Below are 23,286 nucleotides of genomic sequence, written 5' to 3'. Positions count from 1 at the left end.
GATGGAATAACAAACTTGACAGCAAATACACGGAGTGATCATCATGACATAGCAACCATAATGAAAAGAAGACATGAAATTGGATTGGATCAAGTTGTAGTTGATAGCAAAGACGACAACATATTACCATGTAAATGTTGTGGCTGGAGGCGAGTTAATAATGGTCTTGGTGGGTGTAAGTCATTATGTTTTCTTTGTGATAGCCCTGTAAATTTTACATGGGCCTGCTTTTAGGGAAATCACCTTTCTGCACTCCTGGAGATTTTGTACACCCCCCCCCCCCCCCCCCCCCCCCAAAAAAAAAAAAAAAAAAAAAAAAAAAAAAAAGAAGGAAGCAAGCAGAATTATTTTTACTTATGTAGCAATTTTGATAAATAGGAAGGAATCTCATCATTAGATTTTAAAAAAATCACATTATGTCAAAACAAATCAATGCAGTCAAAAGTCAGGGTAGTCCATTCAGTCCTCTTGCTCCTCAGAAGGCATGCTTTACTACATAAGGACTACTGGGGGAGGGCTGGGAAGCTCCTTAATAAACACATTAACATAAATTTTGGTATATGCCTGGTATTATCCGAGTTCTTTAGAATCTCACTAAGTTAAGACATCTATAGGGATGATATGCAAAGCTGTCAATGTGAAGTACAGCCCGTATTCAAAAATGCTAATGGGTATTAACCCACATATATAAATAAATAAATAAATAACACGCAACAATCTCTCTTCACATTTAAAGAAGATAGTTTCAAATCTTTCAATCCACTCAGATTAGATTATGATCTCTTACGCAAGCAGTTTTTTCAGCAACCCCAGCTAGAAACCTTTTCTAATTTCCAGGCCATCAGGTTTTTCCTATGTGATTCAAGATTATTATCGCAATTCAAAAATAAATTATCCAGCAAAATTATTTTAATGTAACAAATTATTAGAAGATGATTTTTTTCAGTTAAGAGTTCAGGAAAATATGATTGATAGAAGTATGTGTGCCAAGGCTACAAATCCAGCTTTAAAGCTCCTATGATTAAGTGAAAATCATGCTGACCCAGTACAATCTAGCTCTGTTGTTCCAAATCTGATAAAGACTCCTAAACTGATTGGTTAACCTTGAACCAACAGGCTTTATGGTGGTTCCCAGTAACCAGCATGGAGTCACTGTACTTTGCTCAGATGAGACCAGGTATCCATTCTCAATCTAGATCAAATTTGTGCTGCTGGGTAAACAGGAGTGCACAGATTCCATCTCAATGACTGTGGAACCAGGGCATAATTGTAGTAAATTCTGGAAAATCTCTTTGTGCAGTAAACACACCACTAACAGGATGTTATTCATACAAAACACATTACAGTCCTTATAAAAATTCAAAAATTTATTTCCTGGAATAACAGATTTCCAGTGCTTTAGAAGACTAAATGTAGCACAAAGAAACTCAGATAAATTAACAGTTCTTTCATATCTATTTTCTTCATGCCAAATACAAATAAATTTCACAAAAGAGGTAAGGTCTATTTGGGAAAAAAACCCAAACTAAAGGGGATGTCTGGTCTCAGAGATGACCTAATTTAACATATTTGGGAGGGAATTTCTGTCAACAGGGAAGTACAATACAGCTTTCACCATTAGAGCAGGACTGACCATATGCACACACTCAAGTCACAGCTAACGTGGAGTGTTCCCCCTCTTCCAAACCAGGTACATTCCCATGCCTCAAGAGGCTGAACAGACCAAATCTTGACTTCAGTAAAGTCTAAGTAAATGGCTGCACCTACAGAATCTTAACAGCATCAGCTGGGACTCAAATCCTATTCCTTCATAACAAAGAACATGAGCAACACATTTCTGACTACAGCTTCCCAGCAGACAGCCCTTTGTCCAGTGACTCCAGATAGCTCTGGATTCACATGACGTGCACCCAGCACACCACTATCCCTCAAAAAGGAGAAAGAACTACCAGTTAAGTGCAACTCCATGGCTCAAGAGACTCCCTTCTCAGCTTATTTTCTCCTTTGGTGCACTTGCAGTCTTAAATTTTTTATTACCCAGTGAAATTCACTCTAAAAGAAACAACTCTTGGAATAACAAAATAAAAAGGAAACACATTTTCCTCCCTTAAATGAAAACCACTGTGCCAGCCTGGAATCCCCTAATGACAACATGAGCCCAAGACAGAACAATGGCACAGTTGCTTGACAAATCACAGAAAGTGAAATTAATATTTTATAAATGTGAATGGAAAAGTCTGTCAGGAAACGAAGGTTCTGCCAGGATTTCATTCCAAACCACATCAGAATGAGATACCAGAATACAAATAAAACTGTGCAACTTTTCCTATGACCCTTTTGGTGATCCATCTAAGACACCTGCAGAACTGTATGAAAAGAGTGGGACACTTTCTTTTAAATGGACAGATTCATTTCCTACCTGCTGTGTTATTTCTCAAAGAATTCATGTGAATTTGCAACATGAGAGTTGAAGCTCAGACCTCAGCTTTCCAAGTGGAAAGGCAAGTCCATGGCAACACAAGTGATACCAGTCTGCATGCATGCATACCTTCTCACAAATGTTTCTCATTCTCCTGCAGTTGTACCCACTGCTCTTGCTCAAAATTTCATGTCTCTCAAGAATTTGTTTTTTCCGTTGTATCACTGGTGCTGCAGATTGCACGTCATACATGAGAAAGCAGCTCTAGTAACTTTACAGTCTTGTGTATTCTAACTATGTGAGCCATCACTGCTTCTTTCAACAATTTTTGCTTAGTGATCAATTACCCACTGTATAAGCACAGGAAGTCACCATATCCACCCTCCTGTTACTGTCATAAAAAGAAATGAGCATTCCTTTATTAAAATTCAGTTCTTGATAAAGACAGATTTTGCCATGTGCTTAAATTTTACTTTGTGTATTACTTTAAAAGACTGGAATACAGATTTCTTTGGAAACTATTTTTTGCCTTCCGATTATTAAAAACAGTATTTTATTTTAAATTTTATTTTCATCAGCTCACTCCCTGTTGGCAAAAATGCCTTGCTTAAAGCACATTAAAATAGTGAATCAGAAAATGGATGCTCTAATTTACTAAATAAAGTAAAAAAATAAAAGACAATGTAATAAAAAGATAAAGCCTTCATAGAGAATTGCAGCAATTATATCTCCACAGCTACAAAATAACCCAAAACTTTGCAAACCCTTTGATTATTGAACCATGGCTGAAGTGAATAATTTGGCTTTCACTAAGAAAACAAGCACATTCATTGGCACCACAATGGAGAGAGGCAGTTTTAATTAAACCTTATCAAAAGATGAATAAAGAATAAACTCAATACCCATTCCACAGGATTCTATTTTCATCTGTTTAGTTTAAGCTTGCCATGTTCATGCAATAATTAACCACTGTCCAAGGAATGCTGGAGTTGTGTTAATGTTGGTAAAGATTTAATTAGTTCAATTATCTGGAGAGTATTGAAGGCTCAGCATAGTACCAATTTCTTCAGGCTTTATACATACCTCAGATCAAAATGCATTATACTGAAATATAAGTGAACAAAGAAAATTTACTATTTCATTTCAGCTACTGAATGAATGTGTGTTTAATGATTTTATTGCCCTAATTTTAAAATGAGGTTTCAGAAATAGAATATGTAAACTATGACTTATCCAGTCTTCCAGATTAGCTGGTGGGTTACTTTTTTTTTTTCCCCTAAGTCATCTTACATTTTAAATAAAATTAAGTTTACTTTAGAAAAGAGAACCCAATGCTTCTTTAAGCAGGAAAAAGTATCGTTCCTTTTAAATTTTTTTTCCCCCCACTGCCTACATATTTCACATCTTTCAAGGAAAGTGAGGCATTTAAAAAGCATTGAAAGCAGTGACACAGACAACTGTTTCAATCTGTCAGACAGCATGGACAGACAGTAGGGATCATTTCAGAAAATAGAGCGGCCCCCCAGCGGCCTGACCTTCCTGGTGGGAAAGCGAACACAGCTCGGTGCTTGACAAGCTCACCAACAAAGGAGGATATTTAGTCCCCCCAAATTCTGACACGCTTCTCACAGGAAAAACGCAAACCGGGATGAGGCGGCGTTGACTACGGCTAACAAAGGGAGAGCTCTAATTGGAGATCGCACCATTACTGTGAAACAAAGAGGAAGAGATGGAAAGTGAAAACACCACTTCACTACACACAGACTCTAGCGCTGGAGTGAGCCCAGTTCCTATTTTTTTAAAACTGTTCAACTCCATATTAGATGCTATTCAAGCTGCAAGCCCTCTGGATCTGTATGTGCAACTCCTGCTGCCAGGAATGGGAGCATTAGAAGATTTCCCTCTTTGTGTTACTAAAATTTTATCATAAGCTATTCTTTAGAAAGGATGTTTGAATAAACCACATTCATTTTCCTGTAAGGTTTAAATGACATGTTTATTGCTACCACAGTCTGTTCTTGTTTTCCCAACAGTGTGTTTGGGAGTACGAGTTCTTTATATAACTAGTGAAAGCTGCACAAAGATGGTCAGCACGTGAGAAAGTCACAGGAGTTTATCTCCTTAAGGAGCTAAAGCTCTGTAGGATGATATTATCATTTTCTGACGAAGCAATAAAAACTTATGAGTTAATATAAAAGTAACTGTTTTGAAATTGCATACTACATTATACCCAGGCTGGATTCAAGCTGCTTGTCTCTTTAGGCAGTCAAAAACTATTTTAGAGATTGTACTGCTATGCTTCCAAGCAGTAAATACCATTTGTTAAATAACCCTTGTGAAATACTGTACCTTATTTTCTACTACTCATTTCAGCTGGAAAAAAGCAAATGCATTAAGGAATCAATTAAACTAATACGAGAAGGTGTGAACTGCACACTGAGTGCCAACTGATGCCTCAATTCAGCTCCCCTTTTTACCAAAATTTGATCTCCCCTCCCAGTTTTCTCTAGAGTGGGAGAAAAAGGGAGATGCTGAAATTCATTCAGGCTTTTCTTGAGTCCAGATGGCAGATAATGCTCAGCAAGCAACAGGATATAGCACATTTTCCATCAACCACCTCCCCTTTCTGATAACTGATTTTCAAGTTGCACCAGCAATCTGAGGACTGGAGCTGCCCTGTGGCCTATGGATTGCAGACTTGCTTCTGCCAGTTGTTTCTATGAGAATTTATCACAACCATTTGGGAGACAATAAGGCTAATAGATGATTAAGTATTTAATGATTCACTAGCTGAATTTATCACTATCTTGAAAAAAATTATCACTATCTGAAAAAAATTTATCATTAGCTGAAAAAAAACCTTCAGCTGAAACATCAATGTCTGTCTCTGAGTGAGCATAAACAATCATTTCAAGTTAAAAACATCACCCCAAACAAGACAGAGCATGTATAACTGAGAGCCAAATTTCATCATATGTGGACTCATTTATTAATATTAACAGGACTGTAGTTTTTTCCCTTAATTATAAACCTTAAGCAACTGTACAGTAAACACACATAAATCCATACAGGTATACCCAACATCATTCTTTACTATCTTAGAAATTACTTAATCTTCTTTCCTAGAATTTCACCAAGCCTTAAAGACAGTACACATTTTGCTAGAGAAAATTCAAGCTCTATTCAGGCCAGGATGTTGCTCATCCTAACACTCACAAAGCATTACCAAGAAACATATGTTGCTTAACAATGACTATTTACATAGCTGATGAGAAAATGAGCTAAGTATGCACACACACATTTCTAAAAAAAATTATACATATATGTGTGTATATATATATCTGTATATATATCACTATATGTTTATGTGTGTGAATGTATATATATATATACATACACACACACACTCTTTCCATGAGTATTAAATCCAAATAAATAATTTAGTACTAGCTAAAATCATTAAGACTATGGCAATTACACACAAAAAAATTGCATCAATAAAAAGCAAAAGCCATCTGTTTCAGGTGCTATGCTGTTAGATGACCAATTTGGTCCCTAAATATTAATCATATCCCTGAGATGATGCTTTTTGTCCCATGTGAAAACCTTGGAAGCTGGCAGTATGCACTGTAAGTGGACAGTCATTTAAAGGAGGAGTAATTTGCCTGCCACTACCTTTAATAGTTTGGGGTTTTTTTAAAAAACAAATCAGTTACTTTATCCGGAAAAGCTCTAAGGCGTGGACTGCGTCTGCTGCAGATTAAATACAAAAGAGGTTTGAGGCTTCTGGTTCATCTCTCAGGTGAGGGAAAAAAAAAAAACAACTAGAAAGAACACAAAAGATATTAGTAGAGACACAACACTTTATCCCAACTAAATTTCAAAACACTGGTTTTAGTTGGTATGAAACTATCTTCTTGTTTAAAAAAGAACTGTGTTGGAGAAGGCAGAAAGATTTTGTCAGCCTCAAGCCTGAAGAGTATCTGATTTTTGTGCTCTCTGCATTTTGAGAACATAATTCTCCCTTTTTTCTTCTAGTCCGAAAATATTTTGTGATATATGAGTTCAGCCAAGAAGTATTGGGGAACTTTGTCTACACCAAAAAAAGGAACTTTAGGGTATTTTGTGAAGATAATGAAAAGAATTTGTTCAGGTCTGCAGTGTAAGTAATTTTTACCACACAAATTCCTCACTTTTGTGTTAGCAAAGAGGAAATTTGAGTCTTTCAGTTTAGGAGATTTTCAAACAGACAACAGTGTGTAAACAATCCCAAAGTACATAACTTTACTAGAACAACCTCCAGTCTGTGTGCAAGGGCTTCAGAAAGGCCCCTTCATCAGATTTCCTTCTGCTCTTCACGCTGAACAAAGCCTTGGCTGACAATACCGAAATCTCCTCCTTTATTTGGATTAAACCCGCTTTGCAGCAGAAGTATGCAAATGCTATACGTGTTTCTCTTGCTGAGGCTACTCTAACCCAGCTATCTTTTCACTGTCTATTTTCCCCAGCAGACCATCCTATCGGCTGACAGGGGGACCAGCCTTTTAATTCAATCTTTCACAACACTGACAGTTGGATGCTGGGGCCTGCCATGAACTCTTAAAAGGAGCTCATTTAGTCATAATTAACTATTCCCTGCATATTTCCTAAGGTATGGTAATTGTGCTAAAAGCCAACAAGTGAAGCATTCATTCTGGTTTTCTTTTAAACTTTTATTTTTCCACAGCAGTCTCTTTCTCCCCTCCTTCCCCCCCAGCCCCCTGCCTTTTTTTTTTTTTTTAATCTTTTCTTTCTCTCTTTCTTTTCTTCCTTCTTAGAAACATTTAGAGTAAAGAAAAGGAATGACGGTGGATATAGGGAGCTGCAGAAAACTGTGATGTGGGCAGTTCAAAAGGCAAAGTCTGCCATACGATACAGGACCCCATGGCAGCACTGAGCTATTCAGCTGGGTAAAACATAAAGAAAAATGAAATGAGTAGAATAGAGCTATGTCATTAATGCAGAATGATGGACATCCTATTTGGGTAACAGGGAGTCATGAATATACATTTCTAACTCCTTAGATATGGTGATAAGTGATCTCTGTTTCCGTTAGCACCAGAGTACGTGTATTTGAAAAACCTAAAATCTTCAAGTTATGCTGATGTAAAGCACTTCACACACTATTCCTCCCTTCTCCCCACAGCACAAACCTATAGCATGTCCTGCTGCATGCACTGGGGTTCTCACAAGGACAATGTACGACAGATCTGGCTCATGTTTATCACTTCTGAGATGGAATGCTTTGGGAATCTGACATGGATTATTTACCTTAAAAGGCAAAATATGATCTTAAGTCTGCTCTTATCTGTTTTCTGGTTTATTTAAATGAAGGAAGGGTTGACAGCACTCTCTATTTACTTATAGGGTTTGCATCTGTTGGAAATTCTTGTGCCTTTCAGAAAGTTTGGAACCTACTAGACACCTTTCCATCACAAATGTGCATAGTGCATATACAAAATCAAGAGACAACAAAGCTAAGTGTCTCCACATTCCAATCTCCTTTCCATCTGGATGTGCACCAGGAGCAAAGAAATCACTGGCTCTTGTAAAGAATGCATGTCAGGGCCATGTGTGTGTATGTGTGCTGGGGGGAGAGTGTATTATCACTGCAAACTCAGCAGCTGTGCCGAAACAGCCAAACACAGCACTGAGGTTCCTTATTGTTATGCAGCCTTTTTCCAGAGCCACAAATTGTGGGAGGACCTTCCATGAATAAGGTGAGTGGGATCTGTGAATGACACAATTTATGTGCCATGTTTCAGGCATAATGTAACAAATAAAGTCAATAAAAAAAGAAAGAGATGAGGAAGAGAGACAGCAAAACTTCAGACAAAGTCATGTAACAACTCCTTTTACTGTGTTCCCATATCAAAGATCCTGTTTTCACTTTTTAGCAGCATTCATTTATAAATATACTACATTTGCTTTAAACTTGTAAAATATTTCAGAATTAAAAAGCTGCAATTGTTTTAGTTCAAACACTAGAGTACAAACACTGTTCTGAAAAATGAATCTTAATATTGAAGAGTAAGGTGGAAAAAATGTTTCCAAAATCCTTTTCCCCTCCCTTTATTTCTAGACTATATCAAATTTGTGGATCAACATCATTTTTAATGGCATTTTTAATTTTAAAACACAGTAAGAGCCAAGTTGACAGGCTGTGGCTGAAACTCTTAATGATCTGTTTTATCATCATGGTCTGGGATTTTGTTTTCTTAGGGGAAGAGGTTTGGGGGTGGGGGATGTTTGTTTAACTTCTGTGCATTATTGTGATCACAACACACAGTGGATTAACAACAGAAATTTAAAACAGAGCATCTCTCAATAGACATGAGCTGAAAATGTTGATGTTTGTTAGCAAGAAACTGTGCTTTTTTCCATGAGAATAAAATGGGTGAGAAACACCACACAGATAAGAGGCTTTGCAGATCTCACCTGGCAGAGCTCCTGCTTTTTTTTGCCCACAGTGTTCCAGCAACTCTTGAACAGTGTTGCTTCCTCCAGTCCAGACCCTGAAGACATTTTTTTCTACCTCTGATGATTCTATAAGGGCCCATGTGTTTGGACTGCATTGTGTTTACTCTCTTCCTTCCCCAGAACCTCATGGAAAGAGAGCTAGGTTTCTCAATCAGTCTGCTCCATTGAGGCACATTTCAAACATCTTCCTAAATCCCCATGTGTGTTACAGTTTCTCTGCCCTGCATTTAGGAGTCTGGATGAAGGAGAGATGCCTGTCCTGCTGTCTGGTGACATGAGCAGTGCTGTGACTCATTAGCAATTCTACTTTTGATACCACACAAGCTGGTACAGCAGTTTCCCAGAAAATTGTGAGGTTTGGAGATGACTTTGGGAAGAGGAGGACAGCCTACATAAGAAAGCAAGTCCAGGACTTGAAAATTCAGAAAATCTCAGCTTTTATGTCATCTGAGAAAAAACGGCAAGGGTTAATGATCCCAAAGCAATGCTCCAGCTACTAAGAAAATCAAAATCAAGACTTATGTGCAAAGTTCCTGGTCAAGGATTTTGACAGAATCAGGTCAAGAAATCTTCAATATGCTCAATCTATCTAAATGTACCTCCTTAAAGATTTAGTAATAGATGCAAATAATTTGTGGGATATTTAATGTAGGGGGGAAGACTTAATAAAAAACCCAAAATGGTGGCTAGGTAAAATCTCAGAAAATAATTTTGAGAGATAAATCCTGTTACTGCAGCCCAAGTTAACAGCACAAATGAAAAAGAAGATTAAAAAGTGAATTATATCAAAGTCAAGAACTACACAAGTACACGTAATAAGTGGTATTACCCAATCCTAGGTTCAATTTATAGATTTTATACTGCTCTATTTATACTGCTCTATTTAATTTGAAATACAATGCATAAAGCAAAAATTGAAATGTTACCGATTGAACCAGATTTCATCAACAGCTGCTCACATTACATGGAGTTATTTAGGTGACCTCAGGGCTCACTGGATTTTTCCAACACTCTCTACACATCCACCTTCTAAAACAACAAAGGCAATTCATACAGAAAGTGTTTTTACACACAAGTAATGAGTCACTGATAGAATATGGACCATGTGTTAGAGCTTCTTCTCACCTGAAAAGAGATTCACAAAGATTGGCAATGTCACAGAATACACACTAGCAAGTTCCAGTGGTTCCTCAGAAATTTGGGGAAAAAAACCATTTAAAAAAATCAGATGATGACTGTGTGATTTCCCCACTCATTGCTTCTGCCTGATCTTCCCTAGAGAGTCAAGGAACAAACCAGTATTTATTTAGAATAGAGAAGTCAGGATTTGAGGGAATGACAAACAACTGCAAAAATACTAAGTTTTGAGGGGCAGAAAGGAATTTACTACTAACTCCTTCCTGGCTTCATGTGACTTATCAAGTTCCTAGAAGCTAAGAAAATACTTGTGTTAGTTTTGAAAAACCAGAAGTTGGTTAAAAAATGAAAGAGTAATGGTTAAATTCTTTCTTCTGTTTCAGACTGCAAGTCTTTTTCTTGCCAGAAAATGTAGATTTGTGGGAAATATTTGTTGTTTAACTGCTTTTTCTATTTCTGAGTGATACTTTCTTTGGTCATGAACTTAGGACATACACAGATCACTAACCTGTGTCACACACAGTCCTAGTAAAGAGTTTATCTGCACCTGCCAGATTTCCTAGCCAAAACATCCTTCTGCTCACATCCAAGCAGCCCTTGCCAGATTGCAGACAGACACTACAGCTACCCCAGATCCCTCGAATCTACCTCATGGTTAAAATCTAGCAAGTCTGTCCAGTGCTTACTGATCCTCACATTTACTCCATAGAGCTTACAGACTTGGAGATTTCCCAGTTTACTCTCTTTTCTCAACAGAAGCCTAATTTTCAAACTCCATACAAATAATTTAAATGCATATCACTTCCCCAAATGAAGGACCAGAGCAGACATTAAGTAATGAATACTTTCTGAACTTTTCAAATTAGTTTCCAGTTTTTTACTTAAATGCTAGTTGGGCATCTGCAGAGCTACCCAAGATGGGAAAAATTCTACCACAGAATCTGCACAGAGGATATTTTATTCTGATACTTTGCTCTCTTTATTCAGCTTTGCAAAGGACTGAGCCTGTGTGTTCATTAGTGCAGACTACAGCAGCCAGTGTTCTCAGTGCCTATCTGAAAGAACTTTACACTAAAAAGGTACCTGGAAGGTAAAGAATGCCCTTTTTATGGTGATTTAGTAACTTTTTTTTTTTTTTTGCAAACCATCAGGCTGTTAATGCTGAGCTTTTTTACATGAAATACAAAACAGGAAACATTCATCTGTAAGACTCTGTACAAATATTTTGATTAAGAAACTCCTTTTAAAATCTGATTCTGATTCACATTTGGTGGAGAAAGAGAAATCCAACAGCCTGTAGTTACTCAATAGAGCAAATGCTAGCTACTCCATTACCAACTTACAAACTTTAATGGATGGAAGAAAAAAATCAAGGATCTGAACAATAAGAAAACATTCCTCATCATCCAACCAAAAGACTGATTAACCACAAGCTCCAAACTTCTGAGAAAAGTATGAGTTTAATATATAAAAGACAAAATTCCTTAACAAGAGATACAGTTTGCAAAATAGTTCTCAGGAACCCTTTCAGCTTTTCAGTCTCGTTTTCTCAGCCTGAAATGATATTGTTGTGTCTACATTAGTTTTGATAAGGGAGCCAGCTCTACTCCCATTGAAGTCCATGGAATTCTCCCATTGTCTTCAGAAGGAGCAGAGCTAGACACAAAGCTACACAAAGATACCAAAGTAGACATAAAGTCTGGCAGGTACCATGATCACATCTTATTCTCTTAACACTTCTGAAAAAATCAGGAGGGGAGGAAAGAATCTATGCAGCCATTTCTTCTGCTCTGCAATATGCCTTCTATATTAAAATACAGACCAGTGAAGCAAATGAATGATAAGCAATATTAATAGCCAGAGGCTTGTTAACTGCCTAGGATGAAGAGTTTGCCTGCAATTTTAACACTACAGGATATCTTGGAGAAGACTAAGCATTTTGTAATGACAATATTTTATATATGCATTCTTTAGGCCCCTGAAAGGCAGCAGACCCTCTAGTCTTCATTTCAGATTAGATTCTACAGTAAGCCTGAATGCTTTATTTGTTTTTAAATCCATACTTTCTAAGGGTATGTAGTTTTTCTTGGAAATAAAATTATATCATGCAACTGAAATTGCATTCTGATTTTATGCAGTCCGACTAAGCATTAAAAATGAGCCCTTTTGTAATTCGACTTGCAACAGGACCAAGTCTTTTTTACAACAGCAGCTTGCAGTAAACCCCCAACCCCACTTCATCCAGAAGACAAACCACTGCCCCATGTTAATAATGAATGCAGCTCATATCTACTGTGTTCTGTTAAATTGCTAAAATTGCCCAGATAAACCATTTGAGAGTATGTCAGGTTAAATTAATACAACATGACCTGATCACTTCCACAGTTGGGAAGAAAGAAGTTGGCATTCTTTAAATCCAGAGCTCAACCTGGAGATTATGCTAAATTGCTTCATTCATAGTCCACACTCCTCCACACATGTCAGGAGGACAGCATTTGTCCCCTCTAGTGATAAACAAATTATACATGAAATCAATTCCACTTCACGATAATTTTCCCTATTGGGTATTATCTTTCCTCCTCTGCTCCCTCCAGTTAAGCTTGCATCCTGTAACTTGCTAATGAGCTGGGGGCTTTCTGTTCCAGGTGGCACCCCCTGCCTCGAAGTCATGACATTTCCCATTTCGAATGCTGCTGGCATTTTTCGACAGCTCCTGCTAACCAGCCTTTTTGACCTGCACTAAGAGGAACTCATCTGATCGAATGCTCTAACCTGCCAATCACGCCAGCAAATGATCTTCGCAGTCACTCCCAAGGCAGGAGGGGGAAAGAAAGGGAGAGTGAGAGAGGGGGAGTGAGAGAGGCAGCTCGAGAGAGGGATGGAGCAGGCAAGCAGGCAGCCTCTGCAGACACCTAATGAGAGTACTTTAAGTCTCTGAGACAGCTGAAACACTGAAAAACTGGTGGGAAAATTAGGACAGAATTGAATGCCTGGTGTTGTTACTGCTTTCTTCACACCCTGAGATCATTTTGAAAGCAATACCTCTGAGATGTGCCATTTTCAAAAGAACAGAAGTTAATTTTACCATATAAATAGAAAACAGATATATTTTTCTCTGCCACTATCAATATGCAAACCTCATAATTCTGCTCTGCCAAATGGCGTTCCTTACAGAATTAATTAGGAGCTGTAAGCTCGTTAAATGAGTATCTTCACCTAGGGATGATTATGAATATTTTGTTATTGTTGATGTAAGCCATAAATAGCACTTTGAACCTAATTTAAATGCTGGCAACATTTACACCTCTGTATTTACAGATCTCTGCACACAGATACATGAAACAACAAATACAGTATCTGCAGAGTCTAGATGTCACTTCATGGGCTGAAACCAAGCAGAGTCATGATAATGACTCAGTTGTTTTGGTTTTGTTCCTTTTATGATGTGACAGATTACTCAGTGCTGAATCTTTCAAGCACACAAGGACAGATTTAATTGTGCAGATTTTCTTTCCCTTCAGACTATCAGCTAACTAGATTTCAATACACATGTAATGCACAGACTGAACAAGACAGATATTAAAAACAATTGTAAAATAAAAATTTCAGGGAGGAAAATAAAAGTGTGTGATTCTACTGTTACAATAAAAAAGCCAGAAAATATAACGCACAATTAGACTTTATATTAACATCAAAAGAGGGTTGCAGAAGTGGCTGTACAGAATTAAAATCTAGGTTACTAATGGCAGAGAATGATTGCCCATAATTACTAATTCAAAATACATATATGGCCCAAAACAACATTAATAACTTATCACAGACCAAAACATTGTGGAAATACTCCATTTTGTTCCCACTTCTTGAAATATCCAAAGACGCTGTTCCAGGGCTGTTCTTCTACATTAGATATCTTTATTTGAGAATTTAGTATTTTTCGAGTTTTCCTCCTGAGTCTTAATAACTAACACTAGAAGGACGTAGGAAACCCATCCATCCATTTTACTTGTGGGGCAGAATAAATTAAAGTAATTTATTAACTGAATTGTAAGCTATTGCTACATTTTTAGGCAAGAATCTTCCCACAGCTAGGGGTACTCAGTGCACGTTTACTTTAACAGGTGTTACCCAATTTGGCAGTGATTGGTTTAGTTTGTTTTTTTCATGCAGAACCACGCAACATAAGTCACAGATGAAAAATAGCACCACAAAGCTTGTCCTCCACAGAAAAGATTCTGGTATATGGAAATACTGAATTTCATTTTTGTTTACAATTTGGCTGAAAGTAAAATGTTCTGTTAACTCTGAATGGCAATGCCTCTCATTAGCTTTGCTGTCTCTCTGGGTTATGGGCTGTGTGTCAGAATTGGAAGCCTCTGCTTTGTCTGGAAACCTCAGTTTCTCCCCTCCAGTGGTTCCACATTCCTCTCAGACAAAGCATGACTGAGGAGTCACGTGAGGAAATAATCCTAAAGGAGAGGTGACTGTCCATGGGAGAATAGGGAGAGTGGAGACCAGCTTTCGCCTCCCTCCTAGTCATTGTCATCCAGACATTGTCCTCGCCGCATTCAAATGTCATCCCAGACTATCAGCCCACTGGAACTCAAACGGCCTTTCATGCCTAGACACTTCTTAAGCATGAACAGACCACAAAGACTGTCTAGTGGGAATTGCTTGCTATCCTAATATTAATAATGCAATATAGTACACTTATGGCACAGAGGATTCCACCTTTCGTCTCCTAAATTTATGAGCAAACAAACTGGAAAGACAGATAAACAGCACTGCAACTGAGCACATGCATTCATGCAAATACCACTAATATCTTTCCTACAGCATAAATGACTGTAAAATTACAAACCTCTACATTAAAATTATTTGAAAATGAATCATAGTGCTGAAGGCAAGTTATCATGCATTAGAAATGAAGTGAAAATAAGCTCCATAGTATGCCATTGTACAAGGAAATACAGTACTGTCCTTCGGAAAAGTTATCCATAATAGTGGTAATGCTTTGTTTTCCTTCTGCCAGCTCTGCAGCTGATTTGGCCATGACGCATTACAGTTTAAAAAAATAATGTCAATAAATATGTAGCCACTAGTTTCACACCAAATTACACAGAGTATATAACTGCAGAGAAGAAATCAGTATCTCCTAGCAATAGAGGTTTATACTTGTCCTACCAAGTGCAGTATGCAATAATAAAATGTGAACACCTCCCCTTTCTGTTCTGCTTCCTTTCTTTCCTTCTTCTTTCCTTAAGAGACTCCCATTATTTTAGAAATCCTGATCATGTCTACTTGTTTCAGTGTACTCATTTCCAGGCAGAGATGCTGTCCTGGGCTTTCAGTCTCCTGTCCAGGCCGGACAGGCTCTGATTAGAACTGATGTTCAGCTTCCTTTTTGAGACCATCCTTCCAAATTCACCTTCCATATCTCTATGCATTACATTACCAACTCTTTTTATAAAGAAAACCAAACGACTGTGCATTCTGCTACTTACAAGGAGTGCAATTAAGTGACTGCATTTCACATGGCAACAGACAAGGTGAGCTGTTGCAGTACTGACACAAAACCACCATTAAACATACTGTCTAAGCCTTATGAGCTCCTTTGTGCCATGGATTTCCTTTACCGGGGCATACCTGGGCACCTGAGGGACCTGAGTTCCTCCATCCTCAGTCCCCACATGTCACTTAGGTCAGATGGGCAGTTTATACAAAAACAGCCTTGCACTGGACGCCTATTTGCTCAGTCCATTTCACCCGCTGTGCTGAGCCCAGAGAATATGGGGGGATTTTCTTTATGGTTGAATAGAGGGCAAAATTTGGTCTATAACTTTTATTTTAGATTAATAGAAGTAAGATAACAGATATCACAAGGAGAATGTAGACCAATGCCTGGAGTTTTTCCCTTGTGTGTTATATTTAGGGTATATTCTAGCAGTGTGGTGATCTTATTCTTCAATATTAAGTAAAGCACAGCTGGAACAGTCTCATAAAGCCATTATGTTGTTAACATAAGAAAATAATGGCACTAAAAGTACTAGAGAGCCAAAAAATATCTTGGATTCTGCAGTTATCTTTCACAGCTTAATACTAATTTAACATTTTACAAAATTGATGTTACAATTTCAACTCTGCCTAGTACTATCATTACTGGACTCAAACCCAAATTGCTTTCAGCTGCCCACCACAACTGCATCTTACTAGCCTTTTCAGGAAAGCCAATTTATGCAAATCCAGTATTAGTTAAATAATTAAACTGACCCTCAACATTCATGTATAGACACTGTCTGGCACTAAAAGATGCAAGAGAAATTTAAGCCTCCCATCTTCAGTGCTTAGGCTTCCATCTTTTCAACTGCAGCAGCACAATGACTGTTTATACACATCTATCTGAATCAATCTATTAAAAAATGCATTAAAAAATTAAACTGGTTACTGCTGTGCTTTTATAGCTCTGCTTTTCTCTCCCAATCTGGTTTTACACTGAATTTTGAGATTTCACACATATAAAGCACTAGTGGCTACTTTGAGCTTTTGATTAAATCAACAGTGACAATATCTGGCTGATATGCAGTCTCTCAGTCTAAAATTTCTCTTTTATGCAGACCTTTCTCCACTGTAATTACTACAGTTTTATCCCCTGAAGCTGCAGAGATGAAGACTTAGATGCGCAGAATATGGTTTTCCACAGTGTTTTAGCAACACTGGGGTACCCAGAACAGAGTAAGTGCAGGAGAGTAGTGAATGGAAATGGCTTTTCAATACTGACTACTGGTCACACACACTGCTGGACAGCAGCTTCCCTGTAGCTTGACTAGGGCAAGGCAGGCAAAAATTATGTTCTCACACAGCAGTGCTGAGGAGACTCTCAAACAATTTAGAAACGTAAAACTAAGGATGACAAACAAAAATTAAACTGTTTGGCTGGGGATGCAACACAACAGTCACCTCTCTAGCTAGCAAAGAGAAAAAGGTAATTTTACACAATGATTCTATGCTGCTGAACACACCCAGTCAGAAGCAACCAAATTACCAGCACTTTTTGTCATTATAGTGGTAACTGTCACCTCTTCAGCTTTATTCTGCTTTACACAGCTGAGCTGAATGACGCCATCGTCCCCTGGATTGGCTGGGCTGGTGTCAGTTGCTGCCTTAAATGGACACAGAAGAAAGAATTCAGCACCCTGCAATTGAAATTCAGGATTGCTCGGATGCATGTGCATGTGGTGAAGCAATACAAATAAAGACCACTTTTTGTTTTGCTTCAGTGAATTGTCAAAGAGATTTAGAAAGGCAGGGGATCTCATTATGGTAATACAGGTTAAATACTTTAAAAGCATATGGTGTTACCATCCTGAATGAAGCTGTCCCTGCTGGCTCCAGGAAGCAGACAATAGGCCAGAAACACATCTCATGTCCCTGGTCCACCAATGGGAACTGGGGATTATAAATCACCACAAGAAAACGTCACGTGCTATCTGGTACCAGGTAATGCCTTGTCTTTTCAATTACTATTTGACTCATCCTTTCCAGAGAGGAACAAGCTTTAGCCATGTATTCCACTAGCCAAATGAAAACAGAGCTCCAGAGTTTCTTAGGGTCCATTCTTGTCCCAATAAAACAGATGGATGACTATAGTATATACAGTATAACTCAACAAGATTTGTAGGAATGAGGAGTGTTTCCAGAGAGATGCCTCCTCCCCAGGGAGAAAAAATTGCCAATCAAAACCATCAGGCACAAAATAAAAACATTTTGCTTTATTGCAAAACTTTAAAGATTCATAGATATGGTCAAAAGGCTCCATCTTACTCAGTGCTGACAGATTCTTCTGTGTGCACTGATGCTCATTACCACATATTTGCTAATTTTCTCCAGTAGAGAGCAGCCTCAGCATTGACCTTGCTAACTCCAAATGTCAGGTTTTTCCCCATGGGCACTGGAATAAATGTGTTGTCTCTTCTTGGAGCCCAAGACAATGACACAATGCGGTCTACAAAGACCCTATTAGTAGTCCAAGTCTGACAGATGTTATCTAAGTTTTCAGAAACATGTCCTAGGCTACTGCTTTTTCAAGTGGTAAGTTGATTTGTGAGTTGCAGACAGGCAGTTGAAGCACAGTATTTTAAAGACAGCAGAAATTCTCAGAGATGCACCAATTTCTGAAGGTTTAAGACAAGCTCTAGTCAATGATGGAGCCAATTAGAAATTTACTGCCTTTAGTCCCTCTCCTTCACCAATCTACCAGAGACTGCTGCTTCCAAAGTTAGCAGATGATGCCTCAGCCATTCCTCCCCTAATCTTTTCACCTTCCAAACCCTAGAGAAAAGTGGATTTAATTCAGTGGGTGCACTATCAGGGCAGTAACATCTGGCAAGTGTGTGAAAGATCAGCAGGACATGATAACTTTTCGTCACAGAAACATTTGGCACAGCATCTTTACTGGGTCTCTCAATTTTATTTCCTATTTTACCCCCAAAACAGGAAAACGAGGGAGGGAAGGGAGGAAGGGAGGGAAGGAAGGAAGGAAGGAAGGAAGGGAGGAAGGAAGCAAGGACAGACATAAGAGTAGAATTTTCTTCAGTATCAGGTTCTGGAGGTGGTTGAAGATGGTGCTTGTGTTTTTGTGTGGGTTTTTCTAATAAATTGTTTTACAAGGTATAAATGCATAAAAATATATAAAAAATAAAATTCTTTTACACATGTGTTAGAAGATTTAGTGAGCAAGTATGTACAGATTTTTCTCTTTCACAGCTTCCTGAATGATACTGGAATACCTCAAAATTCCAGCCCTTCCTAACTTCCCTGCCACCTCTATATAAGCATAAAGCCAACCCACAAAGTTGAGTGAAACACATACATACCTACCTTGTCCAGGAGACAAGCTAGAAACATTTGTTTGCTATGGTTGTTGTTTTTTTATAATCAGATCTATTTCCTTGAAATATTTTCCCTTCTAATTTTCCTTTATCCTACTATTTGGGATGTTATCTGATCATGCTTTTTGACATTTTAATATCTTGTACTGTTTGCCTCCATCTCTAACTCTACTTGCCTTGTTTACCTGTTAATTTCATGGCCTTGGAGAGCTACTGCTACCTTTCCTTTTGTTCTTCTTGCGCCTTCATGCTTCACTAAGCCTTGTGAATGGAGACTTTGACAGAATTGTAAGAAATATTGTAAGAAATACCCCTTCCCTAATGCTGCTCTCCTGCTGACTGTATCTCTAGTCTTCTGCCAGAATAACTGACTCATACCTCATCCATTTTACAGACTGAACATCCTATTTGCCAGTCACTACTCTACTGCTTAAAATCACAACCACCTGCCATTCACCAGATCTTCTTTTCACATTACCAAAACTGCAGTCTCTTTTCCCCAGTCCTTCCATTTTCCACACTGACTCACACCTCTACTTTTCCACACTGACTCTCCTTCTAAAGGTTTCCACCCATTCTAATAATTCTTCACCCAAATCTATTTTCCATGTCCACAGTTTTCCTGCTTCCCTATGAATTTTAGTTTCATCTCATTCATCCCCAGCTCTCCACATGGTAAGAGGACCTTTGTTTGTCTAATAATTTTCCCCACCTCATGGCACAAGTCAAATACTACAGCAGGGAACTGGTATGTTATTGCACTGTAAGCACCTAACAGAACAAAATCCCAAAACACACTGGAAAAATGTAACCAATAATGTACACATCACAATATTTGCTAAGTGGTTTAAGACCTTTCACAATGAAACATGCTATTCTGTATTAAAACTATTGTTGAGCTGCCATAACAGTACAGTGATGTATTTGGTTTTCTCTTTCTGTTCACATATAAAATTTTAAAACAGTAATTTGTATCTGCTTAAATAGATATTCAGGAAGAATGATCCAATGGTTCTTTTGTACTATTTTACATGCTCATTTGCAAAAACCTTCCACTGCACATTTTATAAATGAAAAATTGCATTTATTTGGAAGCAACAGAAAGAAGATTCTGTACATGAAAACTGAGATTCTGTACATAAGCTTCCACACAAAAGGTCTTTAGCACAGATGGGCACATTCTAAATATACTTTAGATGGATGATATGTCACGTTAGAACAGACAAGGTTGAAGAGATGTCTGCAGGGACACAGCCCCAGGAAAAAGTAGGGATTAGCTTGTCAATAAAGATGTAAACAGACTGCTCTGATGCAGCCTCATTTTTGACATTAGAGAATCTTAAATGGTTTGTTGGCGAAGAGCTTGTGCAAAAACTGGGGCAGGCTGTCAGCACCAAAATCTATTCATTCCAGTTTTCTGCAGTTACTGCCTGTCAGGCAAAGACTCCATAACATTACAGGGTTAAAAAACCCAATTGTACATAAGCATACGACAGAAAACCCAAATGTCGTATTAGAGAAAGTTATATCTGATATTGTAAAAAGTAGACTTAGCTAAATATAGACATCACATGAACATCAACTACATTTATAGGAGACCATATCTTCAAATAGGTATATGAGCATCATGTGCAGTTATCTCAGCTCCTAGAACTTCTGTAACAAACTGTTATAATAGATGCAACATGCAAAAGCAACTGTGTCTTTAAAAACAAACACGAAGAAAAAAGGCAGGCCTTGCTTTTCTTGAATGAAAAGAATCTGCTCTTTAGGTATTTTGTGAAACACCGTGGTATGAAACCATTTAGAGAAGCATAATAAGCAAAGCAGCTTTATAAGGAAATACTGCTAATCTGGAAGAGCCTGCCAAATGTTAAATCCCACTGAACAAACACTGGGGTGCTGCATATGGGCAGAAGACAATTAATGCCATGATATAACTCCACCATTCCATTGCTGTAATTTGGTAAGTAGCCTCTGTATTCACCTGGCCTTCCCAAGTTCTGCTCTGCTCTTAAAATACCAGAAGTCATACTACACACTATTTCACTGCCAAATAACAATGATTAAACAAAACTAGTATTAGTTGATCCAGAGATACAGATCATAATCACTAACATGACAGCACCTCTTTCTTTATCAAGAACATCCTTCTGATACCAAGACTACCAACTACTAAATAACAGAATCATAGAATGGTTAGGGTTGTGAGGGATCTTAAATTATAGAATCACAGAATTTCTCCTCCTAGCCCCAAAGTTTAACAACAGAACTGGCAAGACGTATTTCCTCTCTTCCTATTTTTAGCAGGGGAGAAAAAAAATATCAGTCCAAATTAAAGGCAAACTAGTATTTAATATACTAGCACCAGCTTCTGCAATGTTTTCAACTTGTCAGTGACGCTCATTCCTGAGAAAGTACACTCTTCATATTGACTGTAAAGCTGCAAAAACAGAGTACCAGCCTGTACATGGATGTAAAGTTGAGTATTGTGTTTCATTTCTCTAAAGATAACTAAAGAGCATTTTCAAAGATATCCTTTCCAATATTCATGTCTTACCTGTATCATTAGTTGTGAACATAGGTATTCTTCAATGTTTGCTGTTTGATACACCTTTGCCATAACTATTGTTTTTTCCAAAGGCTCTCATGCTTTCTCCAGTCTCTGGCTGTAATCTTACATTCGGTACAGTAAAAATAGAAGACACTGTAAAAGAGAGTGTCAGTTCAGAAACTTTTATTTCTTTTTGCAGTAAAAGCAGTAATTTAAAAAGAATTCATTTATATGGCAAACACAACACATTAAATACATACAATACCTATTTCTGCAAGTAAGCATTCTACAAATTCTGAATGGAAAGGAGCTGAACACATTATGATGGAGATAGTATGACAAACATTCTTAGCTGCATGCATCTTCAAAAAAAACCTTTTTCCAGATTCTGTGTGTTTATTTGTCCTCTACACCACCATACAATTAATAACTTCCACTTTCAAATTTCTGCTGAGAGAACTTAGAAATAAGGAGGTAAAACATGCAGCAAGGTTTTTCAATACTTTGATATCACATATTACATCTTCAGAATCTTGATATCAGTAGAATTGAGCTATCTTGTTTGACTTTCTTTTTTGAATTACTAAAGACAGTAGTTAAAGGCTTGATAAAAATATCCAAACAACCCAAAAATCTTTCACATGAAGCAATCCTCTTTTGTATGAGCTAAAAAAAAAATTGGTGACTTCAATATCACACCAGGTAAGTTATTAGGAGACCTACTCATTAGGAGAGACATGATGATAATCATCACAGGAATCTAAATGAAAATGGTTAAGAACTAACATATTGATAATATAAAAACTCATTTTTACTTAGGATGTCTCAATATAAAGGGGAAAAACCAATGACTTTTAATACCTCCTGAAAACAAACCTCCTCATGAGACCTGCCACTGCATGATTCCATAAAGAAATGCTAACAAACTAATCAGACTAAGCAGGGCCATAAGACTTTTCTTTTTTTGCACTAACAACTGGCACACCTGTGAGTTTTTGGAACTACGTTTTCATCTATATGTCTTTAAAAGACCTGGCTATTGCTTTATGCATAGACCTTCCCACTGTAGTTTGACATCTCAGCTTGCATTTCTTATTCTGCAAACCTCAGTAACACACATTGTTAATGACAGATATTTTATACAAATAAATAAATACGAGCTCTCAAATATAAAAGTAGAGAAGTGGGAGGACTGATCTTTTTTTTTTTTTTTTAAATAGAAAATAACAAATACGCATATTTAGTAAAAAGGATTAATCTATGGATTACTGCTCAATTTTCAGATGAAAGCTATGTTGCATCATAAGTTGTGTTGTATTCCTAGACAAGATGTTTTTAGCAAAACTGTACTACTCTTACCTTTTTAATGTACTATTTTCAAAAATTGGAAGTGGCTACCTTTTAGACAGAGCTTATTTGAAAACTGAACATCCAGCTCAACTGAAATTATGCCTTGACTTGAAACTAAATCAAGTGAAAAAAGCAAAAGTGTAGTTCTCACACTAACTAACCTGACACACATCTGTAAAATAAACCCCATTAAAAAGAATACTATAAAGTATTACATAGAATACAAATACATAGTACTAAAGGTCAAAACCAGAATAGAAAGTCAAACACTTAATTTTTACTTTTTCAGTGTAGGCAGTATTTCACCATACTTTTGTGAAATACTGTGATTCCAAGGAAACAATTTTCTGATGGAAAATAATTTAACTGATTCATCCCATTAGCTTTTCTACCCACGTATGAGTCTCCCCCTCATTTTAAGT

General features: G+C 37.5%; 1 protein-coding gene across 1 annotated transcript in view; it reads right to left on the bottom strand.

The window, feature by feature from the left end:
* CDK14 (cyclin dependent kinase 14) overlaps positions 1-23,286 on the bottom strand; it is a 312,752-nt gene that overhangs the window by 41,789 nt on the left and 247,677 nt on the right. Inside the window, exon 14 of the mRNA XM_066317133.1 lies at positions 21,521-21,667. Within this exon, the coding sequence (XP_066173230.1) occupies positions 21,552-21,667 (116 nt within the window). The 3' untranslated portion in view covers positions 21,521-21,551. The remainder of the gene's footprint in view (positions 1-21,520; positions 21,668-23,286) is intronic.

This window comes from Sylvia atricapilla, chromosome 1, assembly GCF_009819655.1.
Source record: "Sylvia atricapilla isolate bSylAtr1 chromosome 1, bSylAtr1.pri, whole genome shotgun sequence".
NCBI classification, from domain to species: domain Eukaryota; kingdom Metazoa; phylum Chordata; class Aves; order Passeriformes; family Sylviidae; genus Sylvia; species Sylvia atricapilla.
This window is presented reverse-complemented; position numbering and strand designations above follow the sequence as displayed.